The sequence below is a fragment of the Pleuronectes platessa genome, chromosome 19 (genome assembly GCF_947347685.1).
Source record: "Pleuronectes platessa chromosome 19, fPlePla1.1, whole genome shotgun sequence".
Lineage (NCBI taxonomy): Eukaryota > Metazoa > Chordata > Actinopteri > Pleuronectiformes > Pleuronectidae > Pleuronectes > Pleuronectes platessa.
In genome coordinates, this window is record NC_070644.1 from 1,320,686 (window position 1) to 1,341,868 (window position 21,183).

Below are 21,183 nucleotides of genomic sequence, written 5' to 3' on the forward strand. Positions count from 1 at the left end.
TAATTCACATGCTCCAATGGCCCCAATTCTTAGGATTATTTATTAAACAAAAGGCAGGGACAGCAAAAGTCATGAATTTCATCGTGATAGAAAAATTTGATGATACATCACAATAGGTGTAGTATTTGGTAAATTGTCCTTATTTATACAGCACTTTTCTTGATTACCATTTAAAGCTCTTCACAGTACATTTTTGCCATTCACTCACACATTCAAACAAGAATCTATCTGCAGCTCTTTTTTCACTGCATGCACCGCTGCCAGGAGCAATTTGGGCTTCAGTATTTTGCCCAAGGACACTTTGGCACGTGGAACAGGGAGACTGGGATCAAATTGCTGACCTTCTGGTTAGAGGACGACCCGCTCTATCACCTGAGCCACAGCCACCCATGAATATATACATGTACATGTATGCAGTCTTTTCCAGGCTTCTTTCCATCCCATTTAGGAATAACTTGTTGGGAGGAATAGTATAATATCCTGTTAGAATATTCTCCAGGACAACCAGCTACTCACAGACTAGATACTGATAGGTTCAGATCAATTTGGTATTTGAAATCATAACTGGGTTCCCCAGGGACTAGTATTGGGCCCAATGTTGTATTTGCAGATGATACAAATTTACTCTGCTGGGGTAGTTCAAATTAAGAGAGAATAAATATAAATTGAGAGGAATTGTGTATGTTCAAAAAAAAAAATTGAATCAAAATCAAATGGGTTTCCTCATGGACGAACTGTATTGAAGAGATGAAAACATGTTACACACTACATAATAATAAAAGAAAAATAGATAAGTAGCAGTAACCTTTTACATGTCATTAAATTCCTTTCTCTTTTTTTCACTCAGTGTTGAGCAGGTTGTTTTTGAAACTGCAGCTCAAACTCTCACCAGAACGCTCTGGTGCCATCTGCTGTTAAAATCCATACTTACATTATACTGTGCCATTTCGTTGAAAGTACAGGTAAATGCTGCTTTCAGAATATCATTTTAACTGTTGTGCATATATTCATAATATGTGTAATAAAACATTTCAAATTAATTGACATTAACGTAAAACAAATTATAATAAGCACGTTTCACAGGGTTTCATTTTAGTAATTGTTCAAATGATCTTTGTCAACCCCAAGAGAGCTTTTCATGATGGAACTAGAAACTATCATGAAGAAGAACTAAATGTCTTAACCGCCCTCTCTTTCTTTCACACTAAATTCTGTTCCATTGAGTAAAACTACTAGTTAAGACACACAGACATGAAGCTTCACGTGTTGTGGTCTGTTGGTGACGTAGTCGATGGTTCATGCAGCCAGGTGGCAGTCCACACAAACATGACTCTCCCAGTGCTTCCAGTGTTCTCCAGGTGATGCACTGGTTATCAGAGTGGGGCAGTAAGAGGAGGAATTTGTTATTATAAACTCAACGCAAAATATAAACTATGGATGTGACACACTGATTTTCTTTTGCTAGTGATTGAAGGGTCAGATGTGCAGACTCCCTGTGTACATAAACCAAGCAGACTGTATCCAGCCATATCAATTTATTAACAGAACACGTGTTATTATATGATAGTAGGTATTAACTTTGTATTCCCTTATAATTAATGATTAAGTATTTATAGCGTAAGCCTCTATGGGTGCCACCATGGTTATGTGAGGCCAGACGTGTAGTGATCAGCCGACAGATTGTTCAACTTGAGTAGACTCCTCACACTGACCAGGCCAAGTTCCAAAACAAACTGACTTGGGGTTCCTCAGATCTTAGCGGTGGTGTGCTCGTGCAGACATCTAAAAATGAACATTGTCTGCCAAAAATGTATTATTTCCCATCATATAAATGTTATACCGCACCGTTGTAACGAAAAGAGAGCTGAGCCGCAAGGCAAAGCTCTTGATCTACCGGTCGATCTTCGTTCCTATCCTCACCTATGGTCATGAGGGCTGGGTGATGACCGAAAGGACGAGATCGCGGGTACAAGCGGCCGAGATGAGTTTTCCCAGAAGGGTGGCTGGCGTCTCCCTTAGGGATAGGGTGAGAAGCTCAGCCATCCGTGAGGAACTCGGATTAGAGCCGCTGCTCCTTTACTTAGAAAGGAGTCAGCTGAGGTGGTTCGGGCATCTGGTAAGGATGCCCACTGGGCGCCTTCCTTGGGAGGTGTTTCAGGCACGTCCAGTGGGGAGGAGACCTCGGGGAAGACCCAGGACTAGGTGGAGAGATTATATCTCAACACTGGCCTGGGAACGCCTCGGGATCCCCCCGTCAGAGTTGGTCAATGTGGCCCGGGAAAGGGAAGTCTGGGGCCCCCTGCTTGAGCTGCTCCCCCCGCGACCCGACCCCGGATAAGCGGACGAAAATGAGATGAGATAAATGTTAGCAGCTACTTGTATCTGGAACACACTGATGTGCAAATACACACAACTATATGTCTGTCAAAGCAAAGGTTTGTCATTATGGAAGTTTATCAAACTTTATAGCATTGTGTTTTTGATGTTTATATGTGACTGGTATGTTTAATTCCCTTGTTAAAGCCACCAATATTTAGAATGAAGATATTCCCTCAAGCTGATCTTAAGATCTCCTGTTCAAGAATAACAAACATATTTTGTGAGGCCATCCCGACCTTGACCTACTACGATGAAATCCTCAAGTCAATGTTTGTACCAAATGTGAAGAAATTCACTAAAGGTGTTTCGGAGATATTACATTCACAAGGCAAACGTGCTTTGTGAGGTCACAGTGACCTTGACCTTTGACCCTTGGCCAGCAGATTATATTAAGGTCATCCTTGAGTCCAAGTGAATGTGTGTACCAGATGTGATGAAACTCTATTTTGGAATTGCTGAAAAATGTACCATACAAAGCCATGTGACCTTTGACCACCAAAATGTGCTGAATCTGGAATTTTGAATTTCAAATCTGTGTTGTAAATATGGTACATCTGTTCAATCAATCAATCAAATTTTATTTGTATAGCCCATATTCACAAATTACAATTCATCTCATAGGGCTTTAACAGGGTGTGGCATCCTCTGTCCTTAACCCTCAGCAAGAGTAAGGAAAAACTACTAAAAACCCTTTTAACAGGGTAAAAATATGTAGAAACCTCAGAGAGAGCCACATGTGAGGGATCCCTCTCCCAGGACGGACAGAAGTGCAATAGATGCCACGTGCAGGAAAACATCATCAATAATCAAAGTCTCTAGCAGCATGTGATGAGGGTAGACATCCCGAAGGACAACCCCAACATGACATGCCAAGCAGTCCCGCTGCAAGCACAGTCCATGGTCAGCAACCATCTAGACCATGATCCACCATCCAGACCAGACGCCACTCCAGTCCTCAGTCACCGTCCACCGCCGACCACCAGGACCCATCACAAGCCACCACCGCGGTCCTGGTCCACCGCCCGTGCCCAATGCCAACGCGACACAGGGTCCGCCACCAGCACCACGATCAGCCCACATGACTCAGAATCCGCCACACTGGATCCAACACCGCGACCCCCGGTGCACGATCCACAAACCGCAATCCATGGTGCGGCCACAGAGGCCCTGGATCTGCGGGTGATAAAGCAAAGGGATTCCGGGAAAGGGGGATAGGGATGGAGAAGAGGAAGGAGAAGCTGGAAAGAGAAGCTACGTGTGTCATGTGTCATAAAATAGAACAAGTAACGTTCTGCCGCACTAATTAGCTCTAACTATAAGCTTTATCAAAAAGGAAGGTTTTGAGCCTACTCTTAAATGAAAAGATGGTGACTGCCTCCCGAACTGAAAGTGGTAGATTATTCCACAGCCAAGGGGCTTGATGGCTAAAAGCTCTGGCTCCTACTCTACTTTTAGAGAATTTAGGGACGACAAGTAGGCTTGAATTTTGGGAGCGGAGTGCTCTAGCGGGTTTATAAGGTACTAACAGCTCTTTAAGGTAAAAAGGCGCCATATTATTAAGGGCCTTGAAGGTGAGGAGGAGAATTTTAAATTCTATTCTAGATTCAACTGGAAGCCAGTGTAGCGACGCTAATACTGGAGAAATGTGCTCTCTTCTCTTTGTTCTCGTCAGGACACGTGCTGCGGCATTTTGGACAAGTTGTAGAGTCTTTAACGACTTACTGCTGGAGCCAGATAAAAATGAATTACAATAGTCCAGTCTCGATGTAACAAAGGCGTGGACTAGTTTTTCTGCATCTTTTTTGGAAAGGACATGTCTAATTTTGGAAATATTACGCAAGTGGAAAAAAGCGGTCCTAGAAATTTGTTTTAAGTGACTATTAAAGGATAAATCAGGATCGAAGATCACTCCCAAGTTCCTGACTGTTTCATTGGAAGCAAGGGCAATGTCGTCTAGCGCAGCTATATCATTAGATAATGCATCTCTAAGGTGTTTGGGGCCAAGTATTATAACCTCTGTTTTGTCTGAGTTTAATAAGAGAAAATTGCGGGTCATCCAGGTTTTTATGTCCTTGAGACATGTTCGAAGTTTAGTATATTGATTACTTTGTTCAGGTTTTATTGACAAATATAACTGGGTGTCATCCGCATAGCAGTGGAAATTTACCGAGTGTGTCCTGATAATGTTTACTAGTGGAAGCATATATAATGAGAATAAAATTGGGCCGAGCACAGAGCCCTGTGGAACACCATGGTTAACTTTGGTGCGCACAGATGACTCATCATTAATTTGCACAAATTGGGAGCGATCAGAAAAATACGATTTAAACCAGTTAAGGGCGGTTCCATTAATGTTGATTAACTGTTTGAGTCTTTGTAATAAAATTTGATGGTCAATTGTGTCGAATGCTGCACTGAGATCTAACAGAACGAGGACCGACACAAGTCCCTGATCTGAGGCTATTTAAAGGTCATTAGTGACTTTGGCCAAGGCTGTCTCTGTACTGTGATTGGCTCTAAACCCCGATTGAAAGTCTTAATATATATTATTTTCCTGGAGAAACTCACACAGCTGATTGGCAACAACTTTTTCTAAGATTTTAGAGATGAAGGGGAGATTAGATATTGGTCTGTAATTGGCTAAAACCTCTGGGTCTAGGGTGGGTTTTTTGAGTAGGGGTTTGATGACAGCTATTTTAAAAGACTGTGGTACATAACCTGATGATAATGACAGATTGATAATGTTAAGTAACGAACTATCAATTAGGGGCAGAATTTCTTTAAGTAATTTGGTAGGAATGGGATCTAAGATACAGGTTGTTGGTTTAGAACCTGAGATTAATTTGGTAAACTGATCACGGGTGATCAGAGAGAAGCTGTCTAAGTAATGGGTAGGATTCTCAGCCGTTTCTGAGATCTCTGTTGTTGGGAGGGTATTAGTGCCAATTGAGGGCAGGAGATGGTTGATTTTATTTCTAATAGTTTGAATTTTATCATTAAAAAAGGTCATAAAGATATTGCTATTTAGGGATCGAGGAATACTGGGTTCGGTGGAGGTGTGACTCTCTGTCAGCCTGGCTACAGTGCTGAAGAGAAACCTGGGGTTGTTTTTATTCTCTTCTATTAGTTTTGAATAGTAGGCGGCTCTTGCTTTGTGGAGAGCCGCCTACTATTCAAGATTTGTTGATGTGGTCAGTTACACGCAGCATCTATTGCACTTCTGTCCTTCCTGGGAGAGGGATCTCTCACAAGTGGCTCTCTCTGAGGTTTCTATGTTTTTTGGGGTCGTTTTTCCTGACTCGTTTTTAGGGTTTAGGGCAGGGGATAATAACCTTGTAATTATAAAATTGTGATTTGTGAATATGGGCTATATAAATAAAATTGTATTGACTGATTGAGATTAAGTATGTTAACAAAAATGTTTAGGATCCTTACTGTAATGTCTTATTTGTCATGTTGCAGTTTATTCATATATTAATAATTTATGTATGTATTGTTTTTCATTTGCTTCTTATTGGCAAACAGATGTTTCACTTATTTCATTAAAGCTACTTGTCACATGTCAGTGTGAATGTTCTGCGAGTGTGGGATGTTGCTTTACATTCAGCAACAGGGTTTTTATCGATACTGTCACTAATGTACAAAATTTCTAATCCAATCAATTTTTTTTAAAATGTATTGAACAAACCAAGATGTATTTCTTCAAGCATTTTTTAACACCATGGCACTCAAGCTCACCCCTTTTATTGAGGCTAAACTGCCAACACTTTCAGAGACTGAATTACAGCACACGGCAACCATGGCAGAGAAAAGTGGCGGCAGCAAGAGGCATGAAAAACAAGAACAAATACAATAAATATTAAACCCATTGTTTCTAAGTGCAACACTTAGCAGGAGGAACATCAACTAAGAAAATAAAAGAAACTGGTCTATATTCAGTTCAGAATTGTTATAATCTTTGAAATGATTATCCAAAAATAGCACATTCTGAAACTCTTAATGTAGCCTATTAGTAAATACACACAAAATCAAATAAATGAGATTGAGATTTGATTTAGATGAGTAGTACAGCTGAAGAGATTGAAGACACAAGGTGTCCCTAGAGAGGGAAAATGGATTTGAGTTGTTCAATTAAAACATACTTATCTAGAGATGTTCTTCTCAAACAAAGAGAGCAACCTTCGGATGATCTCTCTGGGCTAGCTACAAGTTCATCTCAACAAGGTGAAATCTAATTATTTCTGATCAGTGCATTATATTATTGTGAGTCAATTGTTGTGACCCACGCTCGAAGCAAAGTAGTGTAGGAGTAAGATGAGACAATATACCTGAGTAAAACGTAGACATCCATATTGACTCCGTAAAAAGTGCAAGTCAGAATTATACAAGTGTTCTCCTTCTGGCTCAGCTTGGTCATGTGAAATAAAAATCAGTGAACAATGGATGGAAATGGCAGTCTTCATTTAAGATGATAGAACCTGAGCAGGATATCTGATGCTGGAGGTGGATATGAGCTCTGATTCACAAACAATCATTGTTTTCCATTGTTCTTGAGCATCTTAGAGATGTTTCTACACCAAGAGCATCTAAATAAAATTTCCTGTGTCATGAATAAGAGACTTATGTCAATAATAGAATATTATATTTCAAGTTTTTCCTTTTTTGTACATTTGAAAACATTTAGAAAATTCCATTTTCTGCCTTTTTAGTGACGGTGTTCACACGGACAGCAATATCTTATTTTGATTGGGTACTGACAGGCAAACAACATTTTCTGATTAACTTTGCTCGAATAAGATCATACTCAGAATATGCAATAAAAGAACATTTGAAATATTCCAAACATGGTCACATTTTGTTCACACATTTTTGCAGTTTTCACAGCATTATGGGACATCAACATGTAAAGTAGTTACCAACTGCTCAATATCATACTCAGACTATTCTCTATAACAGTAAGTGGGAATATGAATGAAATATTCTTTTATCAACTCATGTAAACATCATACTTGAGATAATGTCTTGTTCTTATGTGTGTCTGAATGAATACTGGTTGGTATAGCATGCTTGGACTGAGTGTGTGTTGCCTTGTTCCCAGTATGGGCGTAGTTTCTTCCTTCAGCTCCCTTGCACACCTGTAGCTGAGCTCCACTTCTCACATGCTGCATTATAAGAACCCTGGTCTTCCTTCATTGCCAGATTATACTGTCCGACTAATTGTTAGCCTCCTCTGTGTTAGTTTCTCCGCCTGTCCTCCCTGTCTGAATCCTGCCTGGACATCGCCTGCGTGTTGGTTCAGAAACCGGCGTGCTCCCTGTTCTCTGCCAGCCACCAGGCTTCATCCACAGCAACATCACTGCGCTCTTCTTCTCCAAGAGTCACGCCATGCCATACACAACGACCACGCCATACACAACGACCACACTAGAGACACTCTCTGCTAAAAGTAAATTGAACCTTCTAAATATTACTCTTATTTGGAAAAGAGGAATATGGTGATATACTGAAATAAGCTGTTGACACCTTAAATAAATCAAAAGCATTAGCTCAAACTCGGAAGTGGGTAGGAAAGCAAGCTTATTGCGGCTGATGGTAAAAATCACAGCTCTCCCCTGATCCTTCATCTACTGGGAAAGTACAAATACACTTCTTTAACATTAACTGATTCCTTACCTAATAGTTAAGGATCATTGGACCTGGCAAAGTTCCCAAGCATGTCAGTCAAGGAATTTAGCAGCACACATTAAATTCTCAGGTAACTAAAAACAGAAAATAAAAATCACTAAATACAACATACCATTTGAAAAAAAGAATATGGCAAAAATGTTGGGCTTTCATCAAAATCTCTCACAGAGACTATAAAATGATTTCAGTTTCATAAAAAATTTAACTAATTGAAAACATGCATTGTGTCCTCTTAGTGGTCAGCATAATGTAGGGATTTAATCAATCAGATATTTTGCTTGCATAAGAAGAAAATGTTTGTAAACATGTACCTATCTTGTTGAAACATTGATAAAGAAATCAAATGAACCAGCATAGTTGTCTGTGAGCTATTTAATCTATTATTGACTTAACAATAAATCCCTTATTTTTGTACCTTAAAATTCGATCAATTTAGCCACTGGTTCAGATATGATTAGGTACTCAAGTTGGATTTAAAGAAAGCAATATTTGGACAGATTATTGGACAATGCTTTTTTATATTAAGGGCATTAGAATTTAAAAATGAAAGCCATGTCTCAATATATCCCTTATAGGGTCTTAATGTTTAAATTACAATAAACATTCACAAATGGCTTTCATACACACAAAACAGACTTTTATTTAGAAGGTAAGGCCTGTTTAAAGGTATGAATGGTGAGATCGCCTTAGTTTGTCTGTTTGAAGGTTTTAAACTGGTAAATAACATGTGCTATTTGTGTTAAGTATGCAAATGGTCAATTGATCATAATCCACTTATTTACTAATGTATTTTCATACAAATCATCCTATCTGATTGTATTGTGTTTCCATGGAATCCCTTTAGATATCTGGATTCAGCAGAGCTTATTATCTCCCTCTTTGTTTGAAACGGTGTCATCATACCCATACTTGTGAGTTCTATAGCTTATATTCTCCAGCGAGGATGCTGTGATAGACAGTTTCTGTTAGAGGAATGTAGTTCTTCTGCTGATAGTCCAACACATAGAGAGGGTCCGAGATAGTTGAGGGGTTGAAGCCACTTTGCACCAGCTGGAACTTTTGCTGCTTGAAGGTACTTGTCATTTCCATCATCTCCTAATGAATAGAAATAAACAGACAACAATCAGCAGGTTTCACAGTTTAATGAGGTTGAAATGTATTGTTTTAATTTTTGGGATCATTAGTTAAAAGCTAAAGGGATCAAATGTACAATAGCCATTTGATTTGTTGTGTCATTTGAGTGTGCATGCCTTTAGAACATGCTGGTAAGACTGGCTCCACTACTTTGAACCCATCAACGACAATAAAGCTGAAACAATTAGTTAAGTCTTATGTTATTCAAGAACTTGGGTTTTGGACTTTTGATTAACATGTGAAAATGTCACATTGGGCAATACGTGCAAATAATAATATCTAACAAGTTAAATATTTAAATAATCAAGGAATGATTGATGACTAATGAGAAGAACAGTTGCAGCTCCAGACCCAGAGTTGCCAACTTTGGGGTCAGGAGTATATTTACAGATGAGTGGAATTGTTTTGCCGATCCAGACTTGCTATGTGTCCACTCTTGTTTTAAGACAGAGCTTCTATTAAACGAATTGTAAAGTTTATTACACTGATAGTTTTGATGCTTTTTCTTTCTTACTCTATCAGTGCTGCCCAAAACAGTCAGTGTAGCTCAGAACTGCTCAGGCAGACTAAGCTCATCACACATTATCTACTTCTCTCCTCACTGCTTTGGTAGGAAAACAGCCCGCATCACATGGTCATAATTGTTTGTTCATCCTCAGACAAAAAATAACAAAGAATCTTAATAAAATGTCTCTGAACTGTACGGTTCATGTTTAGCCTTATAATGTTAAGATCAACATTATGTATGTACATCATGTATTTCTACTGTTGCTTTTGTTTTTTCTAGTCGTGTGATCATCATTTATCTTTCACTTTGTTGAAAGTTAGCTTTGTATGTCGCTAAAACCAATACTAAATGCAGACATCAGCATTTCCTCTTATTTCTTATTTAGCCTCTGACAATGTTGTTCATATTTAATGACTGGTCTTAGCTGGATAAGAAACCCCAGGGTTATCTGAGACCGATGATAACCAGTATCAGTACGGTTATCATGACAGTCAATGTTAGGTTAAGTGAAAAGATATTCTATGTATGTTGAACATTTAATGCTAAAAGCTTTGTGAATGATCAAACACTTAGGAGTCCTAAAGGTAGAACTAAGTGAGCTGTATGATGAATTGGGGGGGGGGGGGGGGGAACAAACCTATTAATAGTCATAATAAAAGAGCTATTATAGTCATAATAAATTAGAACAAAGTCAAGATTTAGCATTTCTCTGCACATTACCTGAATCCTAATGAACCTTGGATGAGCGTATGCTGGCAGATCTGTCACCACGTGCTCAAAAAGTTTCTTCCCATCAAACATGAGACCTGGTCTTATAATCACAGCAGCCATTCCCGCTCTGCCCTCAAGCCCTGTGGAAAACATTTAATGTAGCTCAGTGTTAATATTTACCAAGAAGAGAAACAGCGTGGTTTCCATTCTTTACTTCATCCATCTTTGCAAAATAAAACACCTTCACAGCAAATATAAAAAATACATCAGCTTCCTGCCTACAAGGAAACATATTCTAGTGGGCTTGAAAATAAAATGTAGGAAAGGTAGATTTGAATTAGAATCACATCATCATCACCCAATCATTTAGTGATAAAAGGTTCTGTTCCTGAGCTCCCATGCATTCATCAAATATAATTGTTACTTAAGTTTCCCTTTCAATAAAACAGTTTGGCTGTCATAAATCATTCATATCTATCATGTCAATCTAAAGATGACCAATGTCCCTTTACAAAGCAAGACACAGGTGAAAGACTTTAGGAAATGTTGAGATATCTATGTTTCTCTGTATCTTGTGATTATATTTTACCTATATCCTGTGAACAAATATTAACTGTATAATCCATATAATCAATAATGCTACAACTGTTTCTTATATTTAGAATGATGTATAATCTTTTTGACTCAGACGCAGGGTCAGGCCCAGAGCAGGACCACAGAAAGAGCAGGTGTCAATCTGAATGTCAATCTGACCCAAAATACAATTCAGAGAAAAGTGTGTGATGGAAATTCATCTTGAGATTTGAAATAATGAAAGCACGGATGCTCAGAAAAGAGAGAGGACGTGCCAGAACTAATACAATGAGGTGCTTCATGAAACATGGTGAGAAAAAGGTATGAAATCCTCCTGAAATGCTTAATCTGCTGGGTCTCTCCACTGTAGCAAGCTCCCTGTTTGCCAAGGCCACAGTAGTGGGACACCTGGTCAGTTGAAAGTGATGTGCTTGCAAAAAACTGCACTTTGAGGAAACAGTGTACATCTGGCCAATGGCTGAATTCCCTCAGGGAAAAAGAACCGCCTCTGTGCCCACCCTGTGTCTGATTATATATACTGTGGACTTAGGATTGAACGGGGCTTCTTCTCGACATGATCCACTGAACCTGGTGACGTGTCCGGCAGAACCCCACAGACTCTCTGTAAGTATTTCAGTGAATACAATAAATGTTCAATTTCCAGAACTTCATGTATAAGTGTCTAATTATTCCTTCTCAAATCCTGGATCAACAAACACGCTTGTCCAATCGCCGGAGGCGAGTTCAAGTTTAAAAGCCTGGCGACGACAAAATTGGTGACCCCGACGTGATCCAGTGAAGGAAAAAAGGACAGATCGTATTGACGATAAAATGACATCTCGAGGATCTCGTTGTTCACAGTGAAAAGACCGGTCAACCTAAAACAGGCGAGCAGCGACCTTTTTATAACTAAAACGGCTGTGATTGGAAAAATAACTAAATTAACTGTGAACAAAGAGAAATACGAGATGTAAGCATATTAAGAGTGAAGTGAAGGAAATTGTAAGGGTCTGGGACCCTATGGTTTGGAACCATTTACATTTATTGAAAGGATTTGGGATCCTATGGCCAGGGGCCACACTGAGAAGTGTATGGAACACTGATAAAGTGGTGCATGGAGCACGCACTATAATTTAAAGGATTTGGGATCCTATGGATAAAGTGGTGCATGGAGCACGCACTATAATTTAAAGGATTTGGGATCCTATGGCCAGGGGCCACACTGAGAAGTGTATGGAACACTGATAAAGTGGTGTTTGGAGCACGCACTATAATTTAAAGGATTTGGGATCCTATGGCCTGGGGCCACACTCATATCTGTGTCCGGAGTCAGATATGAAGTGAAAAAGGGAATCAGGGATTTCCTAGTCTGGGACTAAAGGGGAAAAGTGTGGGGTGGTTTCCTGTGACATCAAGGTAATTACGAACACAAAGAGTGTTTTGAGTCACAGTTCTGAAAGGGTATTGAGGGTTGGAATAGATATTGGCAGAATATTAATAGATTGTGGAAAAGTGTGTATTTTGGTTGTGTTAAACACCCAGAGAACAGGCGCTACTGAAACTATTTCTGTAGTAGAAGCTTCCTGTTCTGACCAAGTGCATATGGCAATGCGTCCTCCACATCTAAGTTCTGCCAACAGTATTTGATAAAAATTGTGAAAAAAGTAGTTAAAGAAACAAACAAAATGACGACTACTAATGTAACATTCCAGGAGGTGATTCATTTGGCCCTTTTGAAAGAAAATAAAATGTCGACCTGCCGTAATAAAATAGAGGCGGTCATTTTAAAAGCCATAGAACACTCTGTGGATCGTGACAAAGCCAGAAAAGAGGAACAGAGAAAATTATACAGGTGGATTAAACAGGGATGGATGATCCCAGTCATTTAAAAAAAAAAAAAAAAAAAAAAACACTTCCCCCAATAACACATAGGCTGTCGTTACTAAAAGGGAAAGAATTACTAATATAATAATTATAAATTAATGTTGATTATATAATATAGGGAGTTATTTCTGAAAGAACTAGTGTGAATGAAAAAGTGTGTGTGAAAACGAGAGAGGAGGAGAGGAAAAAGAGTCAAGGTCAGCTTGCTGACTGAGACAGAGAGGGAAACGACTGACTGAGACACAGAAAAAACTGACTGAGACTGAGAGAAAACCGACTGACTGACAGAGGAAAGACAGAAATAATACAAAAACTAGACTAGAGGCGATATACGCCTGCCATTTGATGTATGTTGTATGTATGGATGTGAGGGTAAACGTGTAAAGGATTTGCCAAAGAAAGTAAAAGAATGTTGACTGAAGGTTTGAGAGATGAACTAAGGACGAGAAAGATAAAGCTATGTTTAGGAATAAGAAAGATCTATAGGAGTGAGATGTTTCAATTCAGTAATATCTTGCTCTGAGATGGATAATAGAATGTAAAACTTGAGTGGCAAAGAAAATAGGGGAAGAGAAGTGGGAATAGAACGTTTTTGTAAGTGCACAGGATGAAAGGAGGGAGATAAGAGTGTTTGGGAGTCGGAAAGCCATCTGGGAAAGGCCAGAATCCTTACAGGTTGCAACTGGCATTGAGACCATAAGGAGGCTTGGATGTTTGTTTGTCTGTTTGTTTGTTTTTACTATTGCTTTCTTTTAGAAGTAAAAAACTCCAAAAGAAATTGTTAAATTTACACTTTTGGTACCAATTTGTTATTTTGGATTTTTCCAATATATCCAGTCCATTAGAGGAACGGAGAAAAGCTTTTGGCCTCCAAATTATTACACAAAATCCAATCATTAAATAGCTTATTCTCACACAGCAGGGATAATAGGATACACCAGTTTAATATTTCAGACAATTTATTATTTGATTCTTAATATAACTTCAAGGATGAGTGATTAACAAAATCACATTAATGTGTCCTTTAAAAGTCCATCTCTAGGTACAGTTAATGTGCAATTTTTTTTAATTTTTTTTGGGGGGGATTTTTCTTTCTCTGTTTTGTATTATTTTTGAGCCATTTTACATCTTTACAAAAGTGTAACCCTCATCTGTGGTTTTGTGACAATGAAGATGATAATTGTTTTTGTTTTGTAGTATGGAGAACTTGATTCTCTGATGCAATGAGCTCCGTGAAGCTAGACAGAGCTGATCTTGCTTTGCTCTGCTCAGGTTTGATGAGAAGAGGAAATGCTGTTCTATTTACTTGTATTTCTTAGAGCTGAAAATCATTCATGTGCTTTCTATATGAGCAAAATCAATCATATCATGATGAGAAATTCAAACTTTACTTTAAACTTAATTCTGTGCTGCCTAGAATTAGATTTTTTTTTTTTTTTTTTTTTTTGGTTTCACCTGAAGTTGCTTTAATTCCACATTCAAATCATCCATTTAAGATTAAATAATCAAGACATGTTTAATCTATTTACAGTTGGCCTTTAAAATAGGAGTTTGATTCACCCTCCATGTAATTATTGTTAGACTCTTGCGACCTAAAAATAAATATGTTTCACCATTGAAAGAAGAATAAATCTTAATCCAATTAAAGGGACAGATGTCTAAAACACTTTAACTCATAGCGTGTTTCATCTTAAATGAAAATGAAACTAATTCTCCCAGAACATTGAAGACATGAATCTCATAACTTAGTTAAACTTCAGTGTCAGACATTCAGTATAAATATACATTAATGTAATACATCTAGAATATTTACATTAGGATTTAGGGTGAGAGTATGAAAGGGTTCTTTCATGAGGCCTGAATATTTTGCCTGTAGTGTCTTGACTTGATCTCACACTGGTTGCACTGTATTTTACTTTCTTCTTCTGACATAACTTTATGTACCAACTTTGGCTTCTTCCAAGTCATGTTTACACTTGCTGACTACCTTCAGCCTCAAATATGCAATATTTTTGTATAACAGTATGTATATAGTAGACATATTGGCACAATCATATTTCAAACGTACCTGGAATTTCTACTCCATACACATTGACTTCCTGCATAAAATCCACCAGCCCAAGAGCCTCTGTTAACTCTGTCGTTGCTACATTTTCACCCTTCCACCTGAAATCACGGAGAGATGCCGATTTCAGTCAAATGAATTAATAGTGCAAGTGTTGCATAACATTCAGGACACAGCATTTTCAGAACATTCTATGCTGCTACGTAATACAAAGCTTTCATTAACGCCTGCTTGAGTTCAATTTCACCAAGTGATCAATCATTATTTGTCTATTTTTCTTTGCTTTGCTTCGAGGGTGTAACACTTGTGTAGTCCAATCCAGTCCAGTAGACTAGGCAACAACAGGAGGTATTGGTGATTAATAGATTAAAGAAAAAAATGAACCCTAAAATTCTGACAAACTAATTGTCAACTCATGAATTTTGCACCAACCTCTGCATCACATTCATATGAACAATGGAAGGAAACAATATGTTTGACTTATATAGGATATAAACATCCTTTTTATGGTCCTGTAGTCCACCTACTGCCCACACTACATAACATACTTCTTATAACAGCACCAGACACACGTATTGTAATTATTATTCCAAGTAGAGTAATGTCATGTCTGGAGACAATTTAATAGAGTAAGGGGGGGGGCCCATATATCAAATACACATAAATCGTAATTTCTTAACGGATTTTTTTGTTTGCTTTAATATAGTTACTGTATCTGCTTAACATGGACCAAACTGGATTAAAATTCCACTTGAATAATGTTTTTACTGTTAAAAGTAAAAGCCCATGGAACCAAAAACACTGTAAATAAATCATGGATCCTGTTGAGGGTTACTCCAACTCTTCAGTGTTGAACTTCCAATTGCAAGGGGCTCAAAAGGGACAGATTTAAAAAAAGAATGGCCAATATATTGTTCCTTTAATATTTGCAGGAAATTTAATGAACTTCATTCCTGACTAAAGGCTAAATCTTGTACCATCACAGGTTAAATGCCACAGCACAACAGAAGAGAAACGTCAATTCAAAGAAAGGCATGTCTGTAATAATGGCATGGCGCTGCGTGAGATCTCAGACAGCAGAGATTACAGCTAAAAAGTTGTCTTTAGAGGAGAGCGCTGGGAAATATTAGACCTCAAACAGTACCTGAAGGTGTCTCCTACTCTGTCCTTAAAACAAATGAAGCCCTCCTGGTCTTCAGCCATGAGGTCACCAGTGTTAAAGTAGGCATCTCCCTTCACAAATACATTTCTCATCAGCTTTTTCTCCGTCAGCTGCTTGCTTCCAGCATAGCCAAAGAAGGGGCTGGTGGTGTTCACCTTGGACAGTAATAGCCCTGTCTCACCTGAGAGAAAAAATAGGTCAGAATTATTTAATCAGTAAAATGTTTTTTGTTTCCCAGTAGATCAACTTTGAAAATACAATGTAATTGAAACACTCTTACCCCTTCCCACTTTCTGACAGAAACCATACTGATCCTTCACTGGCTCGTCTTTCTCCATGTCATACTTTACTAGATCGTACTTGAACAAAAGCTACAAAAGTAAAGAGAACATGTTAATCATGGGGCAATGGCAAAGACATCTTAACTGTAACAATCAGTCACATTCCAACTAAAGGTTAAATCACATTTATGGGGAAATAAATAACAAATTCAAAATCAACATGATCTGGCAGTGACTTTGACCCACAGTTTGACCCAGTATGTGACCGCTACTGTAATTTATTTGAGGATGTAGAAGAAGACATGTTCAACTCGGTCCACAGGTTGAAGGCACACTGCCTGCTACAGAGCAGCGTTCAGCTGTTTATTCAATTTGTATTCATTTTGAAAGGGCAATTTACAATTGACATGACAAGTTTGAAGCCGATTAGCTAAACAATTAGGGGGATATGGGTTCCAAATATAGACAAATAAACGTTTGAGGAATTAGTAGGTAGATAACTATTTAAACATGACTGCAAACAGCAATAGTAGCCTGCTTTAAAAGTTCTAACAGCAAGCAAAAACTACTAATTTTAAAGACAAACATAACATTTTACACTTTAGTCCTTCAAAATCAAGAAAGTTTTTTGGGGGGATGAATAACCTCAGTTCTGCTGTCAGTGATATCCAAGGTTGTCAAATCTATTAGCACCACATATTTAAAGCATCTAAGAAGAAAGAGATTTAGGATGTAACATACCATATATGGACAAGATATCGGGTAAATTTAATTTAGTTCTTACCAAGCTGAACTTCTTTTAAAGACGCGTAACACATTAATAGGATGATGCATTTTAAGATTGCGAGCTATTTTAACCAAATTCAATTGAATAGAGGTGGTAAAAGGAAAGAAATCTGTCCACTCATTTTTTATTTATGTTTCCCTCTGAGTTTTTCTATTTTGAGGGTTTGAATCCATACCTAGCTTTGAGCTAGTATTTACCGCACTGTGGTTGTATGCCTCCCAAAACCAGTGCAGTTTCTGTCTTCATTTTGCTACATTGTCTTTTTTTCCAGATTCATTTAAGGTCACTGTGGCCTTAACCTTTGACCACTGAATATCAAAAAGGACAACACTAAGATGGCCACTGCAAACAAGAACATCAACACTAGTGATTCAAATTCTGGAGCCACAGTAAATGATAAGGATCATACCTGGAGTAAGGTTGTGGTGCAGAGTAAGTCCAAAGTGACTGTTATACCAATCCTTGTCATGGAGAGAGAAATCATAACAAAGGAAATGGCCATATCCAATCCTATCTGAGAAGCGGAGTTCTACCACAGTCTCATCCAGCAAGTTCCTCCAAACCATTTGAGGTCAGTACAAGAAGTTCATGCTCTCTGATGTATATACCTTCATAACTAGGAGGGAAGAGCAAACCTTATGTTGAGAGGAATATTACTCAGAAGAAAGCATGTTGACCTTAAAGAAAACAATCCTTTCAGCTTGAAGTCTTGCATGGCTGATCAAAACTATCTCCAGATTACTATAAAACAGCTACTTGAATCTGCGGATGACAGTGTTGTTGCAGAGTTTCTGATTAAAGCTGGATGCAAGATAGCTGGAGGAGTGATGAGACGTATGATAAAAGGTATAAAGGACAACTTACTAATTGCACTAATGGAGATCGCTTTAGTTTATCCCATACCACGCTCCATAAAGCTTGGCCCACACTGGGTTAGAGTGTTTTATGATGGACCTGATGGAGTACAGACTCGACTCAAAATAAGGCACACCAGTGTAGTCAAGATGAAATGGCGTATAGTCCAGCAACACAATAAAATATAAAATGCATTGTGTAAACATATCATTTCCATGAACGGGACAAAAACCCATCATCTAATAATGGATTGGTACAACATTCTCAACCTGAAGTAGGTGACAATGAAGCTGAAGTCAACGATGATCATTCTTCTACTCTCTAAAAAAAAAAAAAAACTTTTTCTAATAGCTTGCTAACTCCGGCTTTGATGGTCAGTAAGGGACAGATGTCATACAGCATGTTGTAAATGTTAGTATAATGCCCATAGAAATCCAGGAGAAGTTGATGTATGAATTCACGGCGACAGACAGAAAACCAATATTTCCAGATGAAAAAGCTGTGTCATACACATAGAGGAGACAGACCAAGATGTCAAGAGAGTTTGTGGTTTTGTCAAGAAAATAATGTGATCGAAGCAGCAGAGTTAATATGACGCTTCCTGCCTCTGGCTGCTGCCCCTGGCTGCTCCACCTTCGCCTGAATAATTAGAATTTGCTGCTGTTGTGAACGTTTCTCCAACTCTGGGTAAACATTGTAGGCAATGCTCCAGATTTGACCCGTAGGTCATGTCTAAAACAGCTCATGTAAGTTGATGGGCTAAGAGCCAAACCAAAAGGGAAAGAACACGCCCACATTTCCCCCCCAAAGATGGTTTCTATCATTTAAGGTATGGCTCTTATCCCAATGATGTATGTTTCGATGATGCAAAGTTTGGTTTTAATTAGTTATTTGAGGTTGTTAAAAAACAGGGTGAAACATCATTGATTGAAAAGTGACACGCGATTGGTCAAGCACATTTAACTGTAAAGAGGTGGAGATCTGCCCTCTATCTTTATTTACAGCCTACTAAACTAAACTACATTATACTATATATGCTATACTGTTTTATTCAGACGGAAACGTTTAACTTTTTACCCCCCTATAATTACTTGAGCTCATAAAACATGTACTCTTCAATAGTATGTGAAGTAGTACTAGCTATACCTTGACCATCTATATCAATAAAGGCCTCCTCTTTAATGAATCAGCACTTACAACCAAATAACATAACACTCACATTTCTTTTGAATTCAAAGATATTTTAAGGACATTTTGCCTACAAATTCAGTGCACGACTTTTTACGTTTTTCCACAATCAGGACATGGTGGACTACTACTTGTACTCACTGCAGCTGCCAATGTAATGTCTTGATCTTATTTTTGTAATCTGACAACAGATAGAGCACTTTTATCCAGAGCAAAAGTCTCTTTGCACAGTAAACACCAGATAAAAACTGCAACATGATTAACTGTAGTGTTGCCGCCATGAGATGCCCACACAAGTGTGGTTATTTTTAGTTCTGTTTATCCCCATAGGTTTATCCCTCCTCCATCTTTTAAGTTGTGTACAAGCATATACACATAGGAACACACCAGATTTTTCACATCAGAAAATATAATCTGTTATTTTAACAAATTGGTTTCCTAATAATCATTAAAAGGGCATAAAGGCTAAAACATATTCTATAAATGAAGGTTTTCCTCAAAGGACCACTGCCACAACTTAATCTAAGAATACCCAGAGCTTTTAATCCTGTTAACAGAGGATATGTGTCCTGAAATGAAATGATTGATAACTTCACTTTTATAAGGCACTGGGACAGATCTAATAATAGCCCAATTGAGGTCAGATTAAAGCTAAATACACGAAGGCCCTCTTTTGTAACTCAGATTAACAGCTATACTCAGTTCTTCTTTAGTGCGGCTAATACCTATGAGAGCTACAGGAAAGCATTGCACCAACATGAACATTGTGCTTTTAATTTGAAGAGATTTTCAAATTCATCAAACAGGAAGTGATTCTATTAATGTTGTTGTCCTGACTGGGATCAGCACATGACACTCATTAATAATAATGAATAATCATCATAATCTGTAATAAAACATAACGACATAATAAAATAACCTTAGAACACAATAGTGCAGGATGAATCGAAGGAGTCACTATCAAAACAACCCCCCTCTTGCTGATGGAGGACAGGAGGTAACAAATGGATAATACATGGCCCAGGAGATCTCATCTGAGCTGTTTATCTCAACCCCCACAGTTCACCAAAGTTTACCCAGCTTAACATGTGCACTGGAGAGATTCATGTCTTGCACATTGCTTCTACCACAGTTAAAGATATGGGAAGTTGGGAAGTGAACATGGGAAGCACTTGAACAGACAAGTGTGGTTTAAACCTTGACTGACTGGTATTAAAGAAGTTGGACTGAAACAACAAAGTGTTAAGTGTTGGGTCAGTCTGTCAACAACAGTGAATAAGGTTCATGCATTATTATCTTCAGTGATCAAATAGAAGTCAAGTGGACCTGCTTTAACTAGGGCTGCTGCATTATTGTTTTACTTTCAGTGAAAAATATAGAATTATGGTCTTTCTTGAATCATTACAGCAACATGATATTTAAACAAAACAAGTTTTGGATTAAAGGGATTCCGAACAGATAACACAGATATGTGAATTTGCGTATTATTCATGTCTATTGTGCGTTGTGCATATATAGTAGACTGTAACTCAATAGTACACCTATAGGTTTACTATCTAATCATTACAGATAATACTTAAAATTGTTCCATTTAAATCCTTCTATATATATAGAAATGTTGTATATACCTCTGTCCAAAATCTATTCTCTCATAGTTGTTACACATTAGTCTTTTTGTAATCATTATAGCCTTAACTATATATCTTGTGTTTGTATCTTTTTTTTTGCTCTACTTTGTGGAAACCCAAGATGAGTTGTCTGTACATTGCTATTCAAATAAAGTTGAGTTGACTGTGTGGTTGACACTGCAGTTATTTACATCAGATTCCATGCCAATGGAATGCTTGTGGTTTCTCTATCAGGGATAACTAACCATGTCCTGACTCCAGCAAACAGACATGAGATTCGTGGCATTAATTGCACTTCTGTCCATCCTGGGAGAGGGATCCCTCACATGTGGCTCTCTCTAAG

General features: G+C 38.1%; 1 protein-coding gene across 1 annotated transcript in view; it reads right to left on the bottom strand.

Annotated features, from left to right (window-relative positions):
- Positions 1-6,086: 6,086 nt before the first annotated feature.
- Positions 6,087-21,183, bottom strand: part of slc27a6 (solute carrier family 27 member 6) — a 30,792-nt gene continuing 15,695 nt past the window's right edge. The window contains exons 6-10 of the mRNA XM_053410764.1: positions 16,382-16,472; positions 16,084-16,282; positions 14,943-15,040; positions 10,427-10,557; positions 6,087-9,159 (exon numbers count right to left, since the gene is read on the bottom strand). Coding sequence (XP_053266739.1) covers positions 8,983-9,159; positions 10,427-10,557; positions 14,943-15,040; positions 16,084-16,282; positions 16,382-16,472 — 696 coding nt within the window. The 3' untranslated portion in view covers positions 6,087-8,982. The remainder of the gene's footprint in view (positions 9,160-10,426; positions 10,558-14,942; positions 15,041-16,083; positions 16,283-16,381; positions 16,473-21,183) is intronic.